Source organism: Diadema setosum, chromosome 4 (assembly GCF_964275005.1).
Source record: "Diadema setosum chromosome 4, eeDiaSeto1, whole genome shotgun sequence".
NCBI lineage: Eukaryota > Metazoa > Echinodermata > Echinoidea > Diadematoida > Diadematidae > Diadema > Diadema setosum.
In genome coordinates, this window is record NC_092688.1 from 32,706,171 (window position 1) to 32,723,739 (window position 17,569).

The 17,569-nt window shown below is 38.4% G+C and overlaps 1 protein-coding gene across 1 annotated transcript in view; it reads right to left on the minus strand.

The window, feature by feature from the left end:
- Window positions 1-386: 386 nt before the first annotated feature.
- The window catches only part of LOC140228023 (nitric oxide synthase-like protein), a 79,165-nt gene continuing 61,982 nt past the window's right edge, over window positions 387-17,569 (minus strand). Inside the window, exons 20-27 of the mRNA XM_072308420.1 lie at window positions 15,070-15,239; window positions 14,145-14,355; window positions 13,332-13,419; window positions 12,697-12,988; window positions 11,732-11,923; window positions 11,006-11,209; window positions 7,962-8,107; window positions 387-4,984 (exon numbers count right to left, since the gene is read on the minus strand). Coding sequence (XP_072164521.1) covers window positions 4,936-4,984; window positions 7,962-8,107; window positions 11,006-11,209; window positions 11,732-11,923; window positions 12,697-12,988; window positions 13,332-13,419; window positions 14,145-14,355; window positions 15,070-15,239 — 1,352 coding nt within the window. The 3' untranslated portion in view covers window positions 387-4,935. The remainder of the gene's footprint in view (window positions 4,985-7,961; window positions 8,108-11,005; window positions 11,210-11,731; window positions 11,924-12,696; window positions 12,989-13,331; window positions 13,420-14,144; window positions 14,356-15,069; window positions 15,240-17,569) is intronic.

Sequence of the window (17,569 nt, forward strand, 5' to 3'; positions counted from 1 at the left end):
AAGCATCTTCTCAACTCTTAAGACAAATGCACCAAACAAAAGGACATATTATAGACTACAAAAACAACAATTCATATCTAGGACAATGCTGTTTCTTCTTTTTTTTTTCATCTACAATATTTGTCTCTTCTCGAAACAGGCTTTCTTGTGAAATATATACCTCCTTTCATCTGCCCTTGGTAGTCATGATGGTATCGATCACTTTGTAAAGCACGTGCTACTACTATTAAAGATTATGTCATGGAAACGTGGCAACACACATAACAGGAATGCATGCAGCTTTTTGTTGTTGTTGTTGTTGACATAATCATTCACAGAAATCGCTCACTCTCAAAAAATCACACACCAAGTATCATTTCCATGGAAACATACGCATGCTTGCAGTTCTAGATATCACAGAAATATTTTAATTGAATATGTTCCTCACCGCAGGAAAAGAAAAGAAAAAAAAATAACACCACCAATATACATTAAAAATGAACCAATCCTAACACTCTTCCTGATCCATTTTCATATGAAACTTTGTTTTATAACAGAGTCAATCATTAATGGGATCTGTCGTTACTCTCTTGATCTATATAACTATGAACCTCGTACATCCTAGCCAATATACATAAATAAATATATGGGAGAGAAGGGAGAGGAAAAGATAATACATGTAAAATATTTGACATCTCATTCTAACTTGCAATAATATTGTACGGCCATTTTATTTTATCAACCATTTTTTTTTTAATCGCCGTCCTTTGCAATCAACATGGCATCAGGATTTTTACCTGGTCCGTTTGAGTGAGACAGGCAGAAAGGCCCTTAGTTCGGTAAATTTTAAATCTAATTTCGTCTTCTACTGAAAATTGTAGATAATATACACGAGGTACTTGGCAAAAAAGTAGACATTCGATGCTCTGAATCGGGAAAGGGACAAGTTGGAATGAGGACGTTTTATACGCAATTATAATGCCTTTCTCTGCCAGGGAATTTGGACAGTGTGAACGATGCTGTGGGGTTTTATTTGCCAATCATCACTTCAAGCACAAAAAAGGGTTAAAGCGAAGTAATGTCTTGACTGCCTGTAGGAGGAAACACCACAAGGTTCCGAAGAATACTTTGCTGCGGCAGTAGTTCCCTGGCATTATCAAATTGGTACTATCGAAAGGACGTCCGAGCCGTGTAAGTCTGACTTGAGTTTAGAGTTAACTTGTATATTATTCTATGATCTTCATATACAATCGTGACGCTCTTCCATTCATAGGTATACAAAAAATTGAAGGAGAAATGAGCAAAAATGATTTGTATAATACACGTAAATAAAAAAATCCGTTCAGAATCCGAATATCATTACCATCATTACCATCTCTTCGGTTCGGAGTTCGGAGTTTTGGGCATGTCCATGGCTGAGGCAGGGCCTCGGTCGTGGCTCAATGTTCTCGTTTGTACATTTTGATTAATCACCCAGCACAAGCTCAAGTCGTCTAATAGCGGTATTACGCCATGGTCAAAAGATACCTGGAAATGTCAATTTCCATGATAAGAAAATTTACAATAAATAATAGAGGATTTCATGAATAGATTTTGTATGAGGTGAATTTAAAAAATCTATATGTATACAATCGTCATGTATAATGAAAACACATTAATATCTTAATGGTGTTTACAGGCATGTATCGTCGAAACGTACATAAGAAAATAAAGTGAAAGCAAAAGTAAAGAAATAAAGCTCAGGAACAAATAAGACACTGACTCTTTGATCTCATTCGTAATGTTAAACGCCGTTCCCTTTCTCATTACGTCATCAAATGATTCTCGTTTTCAACGCCACCCAGTGAGTCACATCGCCAGCATATACCAGGTATGTATACCTTACTATCAATGCATAAGAAATCACAAACATTTCAATTTACAGCTGACCTTCCTCTATGCTTGAACTTACTTACGCTTACCTTCGTCACGTCGCAAATATTCCATTTTGAGTAGTTTCTACCAAATACAAAGAGTCATTACCTACTGTGGCCGTTACAAGTCTGTGACAACTACGCTTCAACTAGGTACATCTACTTCCTTCGCTCTGCTGAAATTCGGATTATATCCTTGACGCATCACCATAGCATATTGTAAACCTTACGTTGAAATTTACTCTATGATAAAGAACACACTAACACACAATAATACGGAACATTGGTCCATTCCCAGTACATGTGAGACAATGAAAATGAACAGTACACAGAATTCACTCAATGTTAAGCATTCGAAACAGTTTTTTTTTTTCCTGTAGAGTTAAAGTCATAACCACTTTGACCCTTGAAAGACGCAACGTTCTGAAGTAAGAATTTTGTTTTTCGCATTTTTGAACGCAACCAAGGCTAACCCTTAATACGTTGTAATTTCACTTGTCAATTTCTTAAAGAGGGATAATGACATACATAGGATATCAGATAAGAACTATGCACTACGCAATATTCTGATCGATTAAACTTAATGGAAGTTGTTAAAACAAGATATTAACAACTACCAACCCTAGCCTACTTTTCAAGTCAAGACCTTGTCTCAGCTAACTGAAATTTCATGGGTGATTATGTGAATGGTTAAGTGCATTCATACAAAATGTAGTAAAAATTCTTACAGGTACATAACGTACGTGTATGACAGTTGTTAAAAGGAAAATTGGTCGCCGTATAAATCAAGCCCGTGCCTACTGTATACACCATCCGTCTTCTTATCCAGAGTCACTATGCGTCGATACGAAAACATAGATGCTACTAGCAAAATCATTCAATTCTACAAGGATTCATGCAGAATGTTAAGCGATATATTTTTGTTGCATATAACATATAACATACGCATACATAAACACACAAAGCACACGCACCCAGGAATCGAACATGACTTACAGTCAAACGCACTGGGTGATTGTATATAATCAATCTATAGCGTTGCGATTGAATAGTTAATCTATAAATATTTCTGTTATTGTCAATATATCTATACACTATTTTCCTAATTTCTACTCTGCACGTAAATCTCAACGTGGATATTGCACTTAACATGTTCCAATCCTTACTTAACGTTTTAAAGCATTTGCACACACTTTGCCCCAATACGCTACTCATTCCAGAATGATACAGACCGCGCCCACCAATTAACTGAAAAGGCAAAACATATATTGATTGCAGTAAAAAGACGATCCAACAACCTTATTTGATTTGTTTTTCTTGGAAGTATGTACACAATGCATATACTGCGAATAACTCATGATGCATACAGATTATAAGCATTACACATGTCTTAAGTTTATGAGTCACATAGCACTGCAAGAATAAAACAATATACATACTATAAACAACATCGCAATACATTTTTCGAACATAGTATACGCTTTCATTAGCCTGCTGATAAGGAATTTCTTTCTCCGTATACGGTCCATCAACATAATATGAAAAAACAAACAAACAAACAAACAAAAATTCTTGCATTTACGAATGTATGTCTAGAAATCAAACACTTAATAGACGTGCCATCGGGCAGTATCACAATGAAAAGATGTCTAAATTAAAATATACAATTTCTTGATGTAATCAATCCAACTTAATGTATTTAATGAAAAAAAAAATCAAAATTAATACAAATACAAATCGTAAATGTTTTGCATATAGCGGAATGATTGAACCGATGTCTCCGCGCAGCTCTTACACAAAGTTATGTGGAAATTCAAACATAAAAACATCCGTCGTCATACATACATACATCCACAAGTCTTGAAGTATGATGATCTTTTACACGTAATGTAAAATCCTCATTCCAGCAACAGTCTTTCAAAACTGTCGAGCTTGCGAGCAGAATGAAAAATGACATGTAAATGAAATGAAGTTGTCTTGGATTATAATGCAACACAGTACATTTCTGAACACGTTGCTAAGCCTACGAGGAGTGCAAAATGAAACAACGGGTGTGCAGTTAGTGTTCTCCGATAATGCTTGAACAGGTAAAAAAAAAGAAGAGAGAATCCTTTTATGTCAAACTACTTACAACAATCTGTGCATGCTAAATGTACGTACACGAATGTTTATAGAGACCTGCGCAAACCCCAGAGCATACTCCGTAACAGCATTGTGAAAACGTCAGTAATCGTGTAAGAAATACTACATAATTATATAGAGTAGTATGTACAACGGTTCCACTATTAAATGGGAAACAACCTGGTATGACGTTCCTTAAAACGCTGTCATGCAGTCTACTTTAATAAGTCATTCCCTATGATCCCCAATAAGAAAGTTCACCGTGATTTTACCATCTCCATACTCATTCAGAATCACCTTCTAAAACGGACTGTCAATGAAAGTTTACTAGCCTTTTTCAAAGATATCACCGAGTTAGGTACCTAGACTCTATTTCGTTCTGTTGTTTCAGTCATTGTAACTGTCAGTATCTATCACATGCTCATATCACACCATTCAATACGATTTTACACGCTTAAGTTATAACTTTACACAAACGATATCCAATAGAATGTTTCGACGTAGTACTAGTATAAAAAAGTTTTCAAATCTATTGCATGTATACAATAACATTGTATGTTATATAAGTAAATACTGTCGATGAAAAAAAAAACATTATAAATGCATGTTTACTTGACACAAGGTAAAATGTCAAATAGTAGAGGGAAAGAGAAGAAAAAAAGTGAGAAAACTTCGATGAGAAAATGTTAATTTTTGCTGCTCCTCTCTCATGCGAACGACTAGCGCTGAATAATATGATAACACGCTCAACTCTTGCTGCATCGGCAAAGCAAAAAATTCCAATTCGCTGTTCCTCCGCACCACAATGCATCGCGATAGTTTGCTTTCTAAAAGCTCCCGGAGAACATAACATTATCGTCCATCGGTATCAATCCGGTCACGTGACTGAAGGACTAACGTAATTGACACGTCTGTCTCCATTTCAGTGCTTGGTGGCGTTTCCATTCGGTAACTCCTCCTCATTACTCTTCCTGTATCAAAGAAGGTGAGAGAAAGTTCTGTAAATGAACATTTATTATGTAGAAGCATTCAATAATTCCTAATTCAGTTAACCTTGTAATTTCAACAATGTACACCAATCTGCCGTCATACGGCTGCTAAATGCTATGACAATTAAAAATGTGAATAGTTCCCGGTCAACACCTAAAACACCATATAGGATGAAACCAAAACGTGTATGTGAATCGAGGGATCGAATGCAACAATTTATAGTGGAGCACATATATTCTGTGAGGTTAGAGGAAAATCCGACAATCCGTTCAAATGTAATGAATTTTTAAAGTTCTGGTGCAGCCATCGCTGGATGAGAAGACTACTACATTTGTGACGTCACAAAGGTCCAACGATATAAAAGAGATACCTCGTTGAGCGGCGAATGTTCGCGAACTTATATTTCAGTATTTTTGTTGCGTCCTTCTCTTATTTAGTGTAGTTTTGTTTACTCTCTACACCAATGTAATTCTATTTTGTTTTAACTTGAGAAGTAGAATAAACGCCAACAAGTAACTAGAAATTTAGAGAATGATTAGTTTTGGGCAGGGTTTGTAAACTTTTGCAGTCAAATTCGCAAATAGTTTTCATTGTCTTAAACATTTTTTCTTGTCGCAAAGCAATTTTGAACATGTTCAAAATTTCTTCTGCTGCTATCCTTTCTCTTCTCTCAACTTCCTATTCAGATGTCTCCTTTTATGCCCCTTGTACTCGTCTCTGTCTGGTTTTATCCCTTTGAAATCCTTTTTGGATTCGTGCTATTAAACATACTGGAAGTTATTCCTTATGTACGTGTGTGTGTGTGTGTGTGTGTGTGTGTGTGTGTGTGTGTGAGTACCTTCAATAAAAAAAGTGAATTACAAGATCGCTCCGAGGTTGTTATACCAGTCAAGCAAACTGTTTATTGAAGACAGTCTCCATCACCAAAAAGATGTTCTCTATGTATTCCCTTTAAGTACTCTTATTTACATCTTCATAAGATATGAAGATCTCCCTGATTCCGGAAGTAGTCTTATCATATTGAGATGCATGTAATACACCAGTGTCTCCTTCATCGCTCTGTATAGAATCTCTCTGATTTAGATGTGTAAATATTAGCATCCCGGAATATGTTGTCATGTAAGATCAATGTTGTGCCGCACGGTAAATTACCAGCGCAAAGAAACGCAGAATTTCGAAGTTTACCAATGAATGCTATATCAGATTGTTACTAAAGGCTGTTCGTCATTAGGATAACAATGTACATTGACTTAAAGGGTCAAAGGTTGTTCCTAATGATGATGTTTTCGTAACGTGCAATGTTTCCTCTTTTAGATGACAAATACTGTCAGGTAAATGATGATGTATCCCACACTCTTGTCGAGGATTTACAACTATCCTTGCAATATTGTAGCTGTAGTGCCAAAGTTTACGATGTAGGCCTATTTATATGCTACTTTGAAAACATATTCATTGCACGCACTTTGGCAAAAGTGACATCAAACTCATGAACATGATGTCAAATGAACGTTACCAACCAGACCAACAGAATCACGTTGTACCGCGTAACCAGACAATAGGAAGCTTTAGATCTGCGAAGCGGAACAAAAAACAAAAACAACCTGTTCTACGCGTGCGCAAGACAAAATCAAAATGTCGGTTTTTCACGACGGTTCTGGGCCAATTTAGCGTCCGCTCATTTTCACGACGCACTGGAGCTACTTGATGCCATTATGACGTCAGCTAGCTGTTTTGATTAATAGAAATTTCACGGGCCACGAACAACAAGAAGGGGCGCTATTTTACTTTACATAAGCTGCGTCTTCGCGAAATCTGAAGCTACTTTGCAACACCACGCAGGGAAAGAGGAAAACGGTCAACTCAACCGTCTTAGCGCTCGCGTCGCAGATCTAAAGCTATCTACATAACATCGTCACAATCATTTGTTTTCAAAGACGTGTGCTTTCGACACATTCCGTGCGGTGCGGACATCGTTCTTTGTGCACACCAGTGGCAAGGTGCGGGACATCTGAAAGTGTTCAGTACAGTGTATTTGAAGGAATCTTCCTCCAGCATTGTGTACGATGACTAAATCAAGCGGTTCAATTATCAATCAACTCTTTATAAAGAACTGTGATTTCAAAAACTTTATCATTTCGCAGCTTCAATGTTGATAGGATGGGACAGTATGTGACAAAGTGACAAGTGTGCAGTTCGAAAACGAGATCTACACGCATATAAACAAATATAATGCTGTATAGTATTCATGAAGCTTCCATTATTGAGGGTATTGTCTGTTATTCTGAAGATTCGTTATTCCGAAACACACGAATTTCGTATACGTAGATAATCGTTATCACCACTGTCCAGAATAAAGACCCCTTTTTCATTTTCGGATTGATAATCCAATATGAACAGGGGTTCCTTAATCCGAACATCGGTGTTGTTTGATATTCCGAATGTTCATTAGTCCGAAAATTCAATAAGGCTCGTTATTCCGAAAGTTCATAATCCGAAAAAGAAAACGGTTCGTTATTCCGAAGGTTCGTTAATCCGAAAATGAAAAAAAGAGCTCTGTGCGTTCTTAAACGAATCTTCAGAATCATGAACCTCATTTCGTTTTCCGATTAACGAACCATTGGAATAAGAACCTTAGGCCCTATTTCATTATTTTCGGATTGACGAACCTTGAGAACAACGAATCTCTAGAGTAAGAGACCTCCAGGAAAACGAACAAGAACTACTATTGTAAAAGATGGGGCCGATTTAAAATGGTTATACACTGTACATACAATTCATCATGAACAGCGCAACTAGTCACGTTAGAAGAGAACAGCAACCCATCCTCCTTATGACAATGATGATGTGCACAATGAATAAATTCACAGATATTGAATGACTAAAATGAATAATACATTAATACAGAAATTCTTAAATCATTACACATAACTTGGGATGCCAATATAAATCAATTCTCACCTTGATTTTTCTTCAGCTTCCGCCATCATTCTCAGGCTCGTCAGCTCCTCATCCGACATCAGCACCGTGGCCGTGATCGATCTCCGCGTCGTCCTCCGCCCCTTCGCCGTCTCAGCACTCTGAGCTGACAGGCCTCCGGCATTTTCCTTGGATATATAGAAATCGTACGTCCATGGCATGTTTAATCTTAAATCGATTTTCTTTCATTCCATTTTTTTTTTCAACGTGGCACAGTAGTACAACACAAGCGGTGCGCTGGAATTCGTGCAGTCGGCAGTCAAGTTCGCACCACACAACACAATGGCGAAGATTTTCGCACCCGAAGACGCTTGTCTCTCACTCTTCATCCAACACACTAAGAGGCCATGCATCGAACGAAGAGAAGATCTTTGTGAGCACAGATAAAAGGTTGCCAATTTGCACGAGCGAAAAAAATTGCAGAGAGTGAGCAGGTGAAGTGTAGAGTTTTTCTTTGTCAAGAATTGTAGGCGCGACAAGAAAAAAAAAGAAAGATGGCGTGTTGGTATTATAAACATGCGAGAAATCAGCAGCTATTCTGCTCTTTTTTTTCCTGCATAAAGTGCCTTCTCTAAATCACTATCATACAATCTACGCTTTAAAAAGTTAAGAACAAAAAATGCAAGTTAAATGCATGTATAAATACCTCTTGGCAGCTACTGAGTAGGGACAGGAGAGAGGAGTATATGCGAGCATGCTATTATTTTGTTTGTTTGTCGGAAAAAAAAAGATTGGAAAAGAAAAACAGGAACATAATTAGAAATTAATGACAAAGTAACCATAACAAGATGCATTAGTTCACAAACCATACAGAGATAGTTAAAAAGAAATATAAGGTAATCATATGCAAGGCTACAGAGGTGCGCATATTCCTTAATACGATACATATCGATAGTATAAAGGTAATTAATCATTCGAGTTCATCTACAAAAGGTTAGAGTCACTAAGCCTTCTATCCTACAGGTCAGAAACATCGATACAGTCATGCCGAAAGAAAAACTCAATTTCTTGAGTTGGTAAAACATTGTTCCAGACATGCTGCATTGTTTGAACAATATTTCACGCTATGACGTCAGTTTGAAGGCTTGAAGTGACTCAAGGTGAAACAAGATTTCCTCCAAACTACAAACGGAAAAAAGAAAATCTAAGTTGAGCAAAATTAGGTAAGAGATGCAAGAGCACTTGGTAAAGGAAAATAGTTGCTTTTGTGGTGGCAAATCAAACGACGTACATAATTATCGTTACACTCAATTTGCACTAATTTTTAAAGTTTGCATACGGAATGATACTAACCAATATAAGGTCAGTAAATTACTACATGCACTATTTTGCTTCCTGCAGATTGCAACAATATGTTCAAGGGTGTCTATTATGCCATGCCCAGTTACATGCATGCATATTACTGCCACGTAATTGGTCGATAATGGTGTCGCCACCTTGCAGTTTGACTTTCAAAAGGACAGTTTGTTTTTAATTGCATGTACAGTGTATACACACGAAAGACTTCCTTCGTCACTTGTTCATGTTCTTAAAATGTCGTTTGATATGACAACAACAACGAGGTAATTTCTTCAGGGTGCAATTGAAAAGAAGCTTTTTCTATAGATTCGTCTACAACTACAGTGTAATCAGATTAGAAATCACATGATCATTCGAATCCAAACAAACCACGAATACTGCTTGGTGAATCAACACGTCTTCCTGCTATACCGTCCGTCAACAGAAAATGCTTGGACTACTTGGTGTCACAAAAATCATGCTTCACGTAGACATCAAAATGGTGTGACTGAAATCAGTGTTTCCATGGAAATGAATGGAAGTGATGAACAGTTTGGGATGCTCGTTTTGTGATGGATTTGATATGAGGTAAAAGGAGCATGCAAAACCAAACTCTGATTCTCTTATCTTCCATTTTCTTGACACTTTAGGCAAATATTCGTCAGGATTTTTGATCAGGGAAAAAAGAAGTGTTCAGCCCGAAACTATTTTTTTTTTTTTGTGTGTGTGTGAATGCTATTTCATAGGTTTGATGCATTTTCTTTAAAAAAACAAGGACAAAAATGCTTTCAATTTTTGTCTCCGATTCACCCAGACCGATGCCGTGGTTTGCACTGGTCGTTACATAATTGTTGTTAGCATTCTCAACAGAGCAATTTGTCATTTCACAGGCATTCCACAAACATTCCATAACAATGCTCATCTACACGGCCGAAACAAATTGCAGGACAAGTCGAAGTGGCTTCAGTACAGCGAGCCTTCCCCCAGACTTGGACTGACATTGATTGACACTGTCTATCAAAACTCATGCATCGGCATTCAATACACTTTGCTCTTTTTTTTTCTTTCATCTATACAAAAACTTCGTGCAACTTAGGACATGATTATCTCTTCAGTTAAAATTTCATATACGATATATCATTATAATATATGAACTCCATTTACAATGCCTCCAGTTCAGAAGGTGAAGTTCTATGATACATATAGCATACAGGTGTCTTGTGCCCCTATGATCCCTGTAGCAATGGTTGCTTAAAATGCTAAACCAGTACAGATATTCTAAGCACCGTGACACAACGACAACATGCAATAAAAATGTACAGACATTGTGGAGTTGATGTGATTTACAACATTAGTGGTATAGCACCACAGTTTGGTGCCTTCCGACTCAAAAGGTTCAAATTTCATAATGTGATGTACAAGCTTTTCGAGTTTATTTACATGGTCCATTCAATCAGACCATCAGTAATACGACAGTGCTTACTATTCATACATGAAAATAATAAGTTGATACTGTAAAAGACTCCAATCACAGAATACACAAATATCACAAGTGTTAACAACTTGCAGGCAACTCGAGTCCAGTCATGCACAGAGAGACAGCGATAGATAAGAGATGCCAGAGTTCATTCCGTTGTCGAGAAGTCAGAAGAGAAGCACATCATTTCTATGTCTGTCATTTTTGCTTTATTTTTGTGAGTCAGTGGAGGCGGCGAAATCTCTCTTTTTGTCTACTTGGCCCCTCCTACCTTGTTCAGTGAGCGGACATCCTCAGTGCTCCGTGCCGCCAGAGCCCCGTTGCCATTCTCCAACGGCTTGATGGCGGGCGTGAGCTTATTGCTACTTCCGGTGATGAGCACTTGAGCCCGCCTGGCAGCGCTCTGCATCTTCGTCTGGATTTCTGCCGTTCGAATGGTGACCCCAAAGATGTCCTCGTGGTAGCGGTTCGTGTCCTAAAAGAGGAAGGGTGCATGTTGCGTAACATTGGATATGAGTGCTTGTGATCAATCAGCATGACAGTGGGTCATACTCAAATATTGGCTTACTTTTTTTTAGATGTTTGTTTCTTTCTCTCCCATATGGCTAACAATAATGTTCATAGAGGAAAACTATTTGAATATTCAACTTTTTTTTTCTAGTGGTGAACTCTTTATAACGGCTCCCATTGCACAATTGTTTCCATCGAAATCATGCAGATGTTTTAAAAAGGTATCCAGCCATCTTATCAGATGGAAAACTAAAACAAACAAACAAACAAACAAACAAACAAACAAACAAACAAACAAACAAACAAACAAACAAACAAACGAATACTAACCAAAATTTCTTATTTTTTATCAAAAGTAAATGGATAATGTATTGTTGTGTGCACAGCTTAGCAGCTTCCAAGCTGGCGAGGACTGTTGATGTTAATCTCTTTTATTGCGGTGACGATGAATGTGTAACCATCAACTTATCATCAGCTGTATTAATACCTTCATTTTGGCCACGAAGTCGTGTGCCTCAGACAGGGTCATTTTGCCCTGCTCAGCGAGGATGACTTCGAGCTTGGTGCCGACGTCGGCCGCCATCGACACGTCGCCGCAGACGTAGAAGTGGCCCTCGTCCTTGCAGATGGTCTGGTAGACGAGCTTGCCGTTCTGGTGCATCATGTCCTGAACGTAGACCTGTCGAGATAAGGGCGTGGCGATATGGAGATTGCAATACTATGGTTTCAGCCAATCAAATAACGATTTGCTGCGAGCGTTTATACCGTTACTGAGTTTACCGGTTTGAAACATCCGAGACAACTGTACTGTAAGTTTTAATGGACGTTTATCATCATTATTATATGTTGGACTTGACGCTTCAGTTGACAGCAAGACTACTGCACTTAGCAAATCTATTCATCCATTTAATGTTTACAGAACAAAGGAATTTCAACGGATCAGAGACAGGTTGTGACCAGGACGCCAACTTTAGCTTTCCGTGTGGTCTGAATGCCGAATTAGACTGATTGATTCTAGTATTCATTTTCTCGATATCAAAATTTTTCTTGTACACCAAACACGTATTCTTGCCAGCATATATATGGGCATAACCGTTTTTGAAGTGTTAATGAATAATAACTGTCAGGTAACGCGGAACAGCAGAATTGGAAATTTAAGTCAATTGTGATTTTCTTACAGTATGATGAACATTGAACGATACCAACTTAATCGGTTATCATTCAATACTTGCAGTATGATATGATTCTTTCAAAAAAAAATAATACATCAGATTTCGGAGATGTTGCAAGAGGATCCAGGTTTAAACAGACAAAACATCTTTTTTCTGATGGTGGTAGAGGTCCGCCCCACGCAATTATCGGTCATCACTACAACAAAATGATTGTCATGCACAAATTAACAACAACAAAGCGACTCCTTTTCACGCAGTGTGCGGAATTAGTGTGTGTTACCTTCTTCTTGCTCGGTTCGCGTGAGTAGGCCGTCAGGTTGTGCGTGATGGCTTTCTCCTTGGCCGCCTGCGCCTTCTCGTCCTGGTAGATGTCGTCAACCTTTGACCCCCGGCAGCCGAAGATGAGCGTGATGTCGCCGAGGATCTTGCGCCCGTCTTCCGCTTCCGGCTTGGTGAAGCGGAGCTCGATCTGGCGCTGCTGCCAGAAGGAGCGGAAGGGTGCGATGCCTGTGCCCGGCCCCACCATGATGAAAGGCCTGGCTCGGTCTTCGGGCATGTGGAAAGTCGGAGCCCTGGAGACAGGGAAATGCAAGGAGAAAAGAATATTGCCGCAGAATGTAGATTTAAGCGTAGGGTACATAAACAGGTTAGCTGTTCCACCCAAAGCATACTAACCTGGACCCCATAGAAGACCAGCTAGTGCAGCTGGATAGGGCTACCCAGCCATCTCGTCAGACAGAAATGAAAACAAACAAACGTTATCAACAAGGACAATGATTACATTACATTGTTTTAATTATTTTGTATTACACCCGTTAAAAACAGTTAAAAATGCATGCTACGCAGGTGTTCAAGTGATGCAGTGCAATAACTATCGGTGTTACTGGTATCTGTGTGTGAAAGAAGGGTACTTACTGTCTGATGAAGCAGGGAGCGACCTTGGTGATGGGCAGCTTGTTTAGCCAGGAGGAGCACACACCACGATGCATAGGACCAGAGCTCCCTTTGGAGGTTAAAAAACAAAAGGTCATGACTGATATAATCACATCAACCAGGTTACGTGCGAGGCCATGCATCTTGCCAACATTTTTTTTTCACAATGCATATCTTCATGAGGATGTCATACTTCTTGAAACGTGCCTGTGCGCCTTCTTTCGGATTAGCTGATCCTTATATTGAATAATGCAGTCATTTATTGGAAACATACTCCAAGGCAATGATAGATAGATTTCAAAACAAATCACATCAGTTAAAAAACACAAAATGTAATTCACAGCTTCCCCATGTATATTACCTCCTGTCCCATAGTCATTCCGCAGATATCGTGATAAGAACGAATGAAAAACCGAATTGACAATGCTGCCCTTATAAGACGTATGCATCAGATACCAACCTCCTCTTTCCCAACTCAATTAGTAAAAAGTGCGACATGCATGATCCATCCACTATCCAGGTTCTTCAGCATTTCAGGTGCAAATAACTATATAGAGCATTGTAGATTTGTGTTGACATGGTGGTTAGTTTTCATTGTTCCCTTTCCAGACACACATATCTCACACAAACACACACCCGCACCCACACAAATGCACAAAAAATTGCGGTAACATGACGCAAAACCAGACACTGTCATCAAAAACGGCAAAACGTCATGTTGTTGTTTTTGCTGTTGTTGTATTTTATGGCCATTTTTTTTGATTCGCCTGTATATTAATGGTGAACAACACGAACCTCTGACTCGGTACTCGACCACGGCCACGGTGGCGTGGATCTCGCCAGGGTACATCTTGGGACTGGAGGAGATGGAGTAATAACGCGGCTTCAGGATGGCCAGCTCCGTCATCAGGAAGCTGGGGCTGACCTTGACTGACGGGAACTCTTCGAAGACCTCGGGTAGGTTCGGGCTGCGATCGTACTTCCATACCTCGTAGTGGTTGCCTCCCTGTGGATAACACAGAATCATAGTGATAATTGATAATTAACAGTGCTTATATGGTGCATAACACATACAATGCCTTTTATTGTGTCATTGAATCAACTAATAGACAATGCCTTTTATTGTGTCACTGAATCAACTAATAGTAGGACATGCACAACGGTGGGTTTGTGCAGGTTACGTTTTCTGCAGTTATTCAGAACCAGAATGTAAAGTTCCATAACTTTTCTGACATCTTCGGGTATCACCTGCAAAGTTAGTATATCTGCTGCAGACACTTCAAAAGAACTGGTTGCTCGAGACTCTATGTGTGAGAATGTTCACATGTTTTCAGAAGCCAAGACTGAAGCCAACAAGCTGCTGATGAGAAACGGGTCATTATAGGAAATCAAGGTAAGGTGAATCCACCGTCATACAAGGCAGCAGTCGCCTGGTCGGGATTTGGAGGAATGTTTGTCATGAACAAGCATGTATTCTGCAAACTCGACCACAGAATACGTTGCAGTGTGGTTCATTCTTTCCTTTTTACAAATTTTCTTTTCGGAAAGGCTTGGTTTGAAAATGTGTCTTGTTTTGTTTGGTGACGATAAACACGTCGGATCGTGCGAAGTTGAAAAGCCATCGAGGTTTATACTCTATGGAGAAGGCATAGATTTTCATGAATACTCCATGGTAAAGCCATGGATATTTATATTCTGTGGAAAAGTCCTTACTGCTTACCTTTCCAAGGAGCGCAAGTTCGTTCTCCTCCTTCTTGTCCGTGGCCTGTGTCGACAAGAGACGCAGGAAATCCGGGGTCGGTGGGCTGGTAATGTCTAGGTAGTTGGTGAGAGCGGCACGAATTGAGCACTGAGGGATGCGTTCCGTTGGATGCCACGCCTTGACCACACCTAGCGTGCAGTTAGGATGATTGAGATAGAATAATAGGTAGATAGACAGATAGAAAGATATATAGATAGATAGATAGAGAGACAGATAGGTCAATACACAGATAAATAGATAGGTAGATAGATCGATAGACACATAGGTATAGGTAGATAGATAATAGATAGATAAATAGATAGTTAGATTGATTGATAGATAGACAAATATATAGACAGATAGATAGGTAGATACATTTAGACATATAGATAGATAGATAGATAGAATGATAGATTGATAGATTGATTGACAGATAGATATCATAGAGTGAAGGATGGCGAGAGAGACAGACAGAAAGCCAGACAGAAACAACGAAATTGACGAAAAAGAATTAAAAAGAGAAGAAAGATGGATAGAGGAATCGAGAGGAAAAAACAAAAAACAAAAAGAGAAGAATACCAGATTACTTGGAGCTTTGTAACCGTTTTGATAGAGGACAGAAAGACAGTACAATATAACCAAACTTATATTATTATCAGTTGAACTACTAAGCCACAGTCTCTGCCTTGTTTTAACTTTTATGAAGGCCGACTATCAACAAAATTAAAAGGAATGATCAATAAAAAGTTGCTGTGTTCAAGGTAATGATATCTAGTTTTGTTCTAATCATCAGAAGGGCCGAAATGGTTCTTCATTACCTCTCCTGACAATAATTCATACTCTCGAGCTGGTCTTGAAAAGGAAACCATTATTTTGACAGCAATTGGAAAAAGAGAAGTTAGCAATTGCAAATCATCCAATCTTAGTAATAGTCAAAAGAGCTTCAATCGGCTGATTTTTCTTCCAGGGATGCCTTTCGTAATACTCCTGTTCAGGTAGTCCTTTTATAAATAAACTCAAAACACTGTAGCGCTGATTAGGGTTAGATGCACATCCTATTATTTTTCTTTCATTTCACAATGATACAAACTTTGTGAAATGGTTTTCTCAATCCGGCTATCACTATCAAAATAAATACTAATTATATAACATTATAACCCTGTAAAGTAATAAGGACAATAATTTTACTCTTGATTTCGAAATCGAGTGAGCAAGCATCCAACAATGTAGACTGTTTCTCCGAGATTACAACAGCCACAACAGCTGATTTGCAAATTGAGCTCTACAAGCTTTGATGTATAAAGGATCCCAATACCATTTTGTTAACGCGATAAGTTTTATATCACGGTCCTATAAACCTACCATACACGTTCAACAACAATTTCTAACGCTAGATTTCGAAGGCATTCGAACGGAATTGATTTGTATTTGTATGCAGGTGTTATCAGCTTGGTTATTATCGAATAACTACGCATAGCAATTATGAATGCATGCAACATCAATGTCCACAGTGTAACGTATGTGTGAAAATGGCGAATTGGTTGTGTTGGTATATAGGTGTGTTGTGTGTGCGTCGGTGTCAACTGTGAGTCGGTGTGTCCATGTATGTGAGGAGACAAGCAGTGTATAGCATGTCCAGTGAAATAATTGCATGTGAGGGAATGGTATAAAAATTATCATAGGAACATCAAAACTATGCAATTATTGTGTTCGCATGCATGAGACGAATGTTGTGATGTACACAACATAATAAATGTGATATTGATGGAGGGTGTCATAGCAACAAAATTGAGTCCTTCGGATTTTTGACAATGTTTGAATCCTGAGGTGACTTGTCAAAAAGGGTTTGTTTGATGCCTTGCATATTATAATCTTAAGAACTTATGTAACTTATCAATTGCTTGCTAATAATCAATATCAAAGTTAATAATGATGACGATAATGGTAATGATAATAATTATTAAAACAATACTTTCATTGTATTAATATCATTATCGTTGTTATTATTATTGTCATTATTATCATTAACAGTGGAATCATACAAAGCACTTATTCTACCTAAAAATATATTCCTGGCGCTGTAGAAACTAGAAAATGGCTAGAATATGATACGTTATTAAAGAACATACAAGTAACATATTCAGTATAAAGTATATGTGAAGAGTATGAATGTAGATTAAAGAGGTAGGTCTTAAGGCTCAATTTGAAAGCGTCAACAGAAGGTGCTTGTCGTAAAGATGTAGGAAGTTTATTTCAAAGTGTTGGGCCAATGTATACAAAACAGATTCAGGAATTCCATAAAGGGGAGGCGCCTTTACAAATTTAAGAGGGGGGGGGGGCTCACGCGCTACCCCTTTTTCTTTTTATTTATATTGTTTTAATCAAAAACAAAGAGGGGGCGCCCCCTTGATCTACCACTGCAAAAGCACGATCCTGCCAATTATATTTGAAGTTGAAGGAGAACGAACATAATCTCATG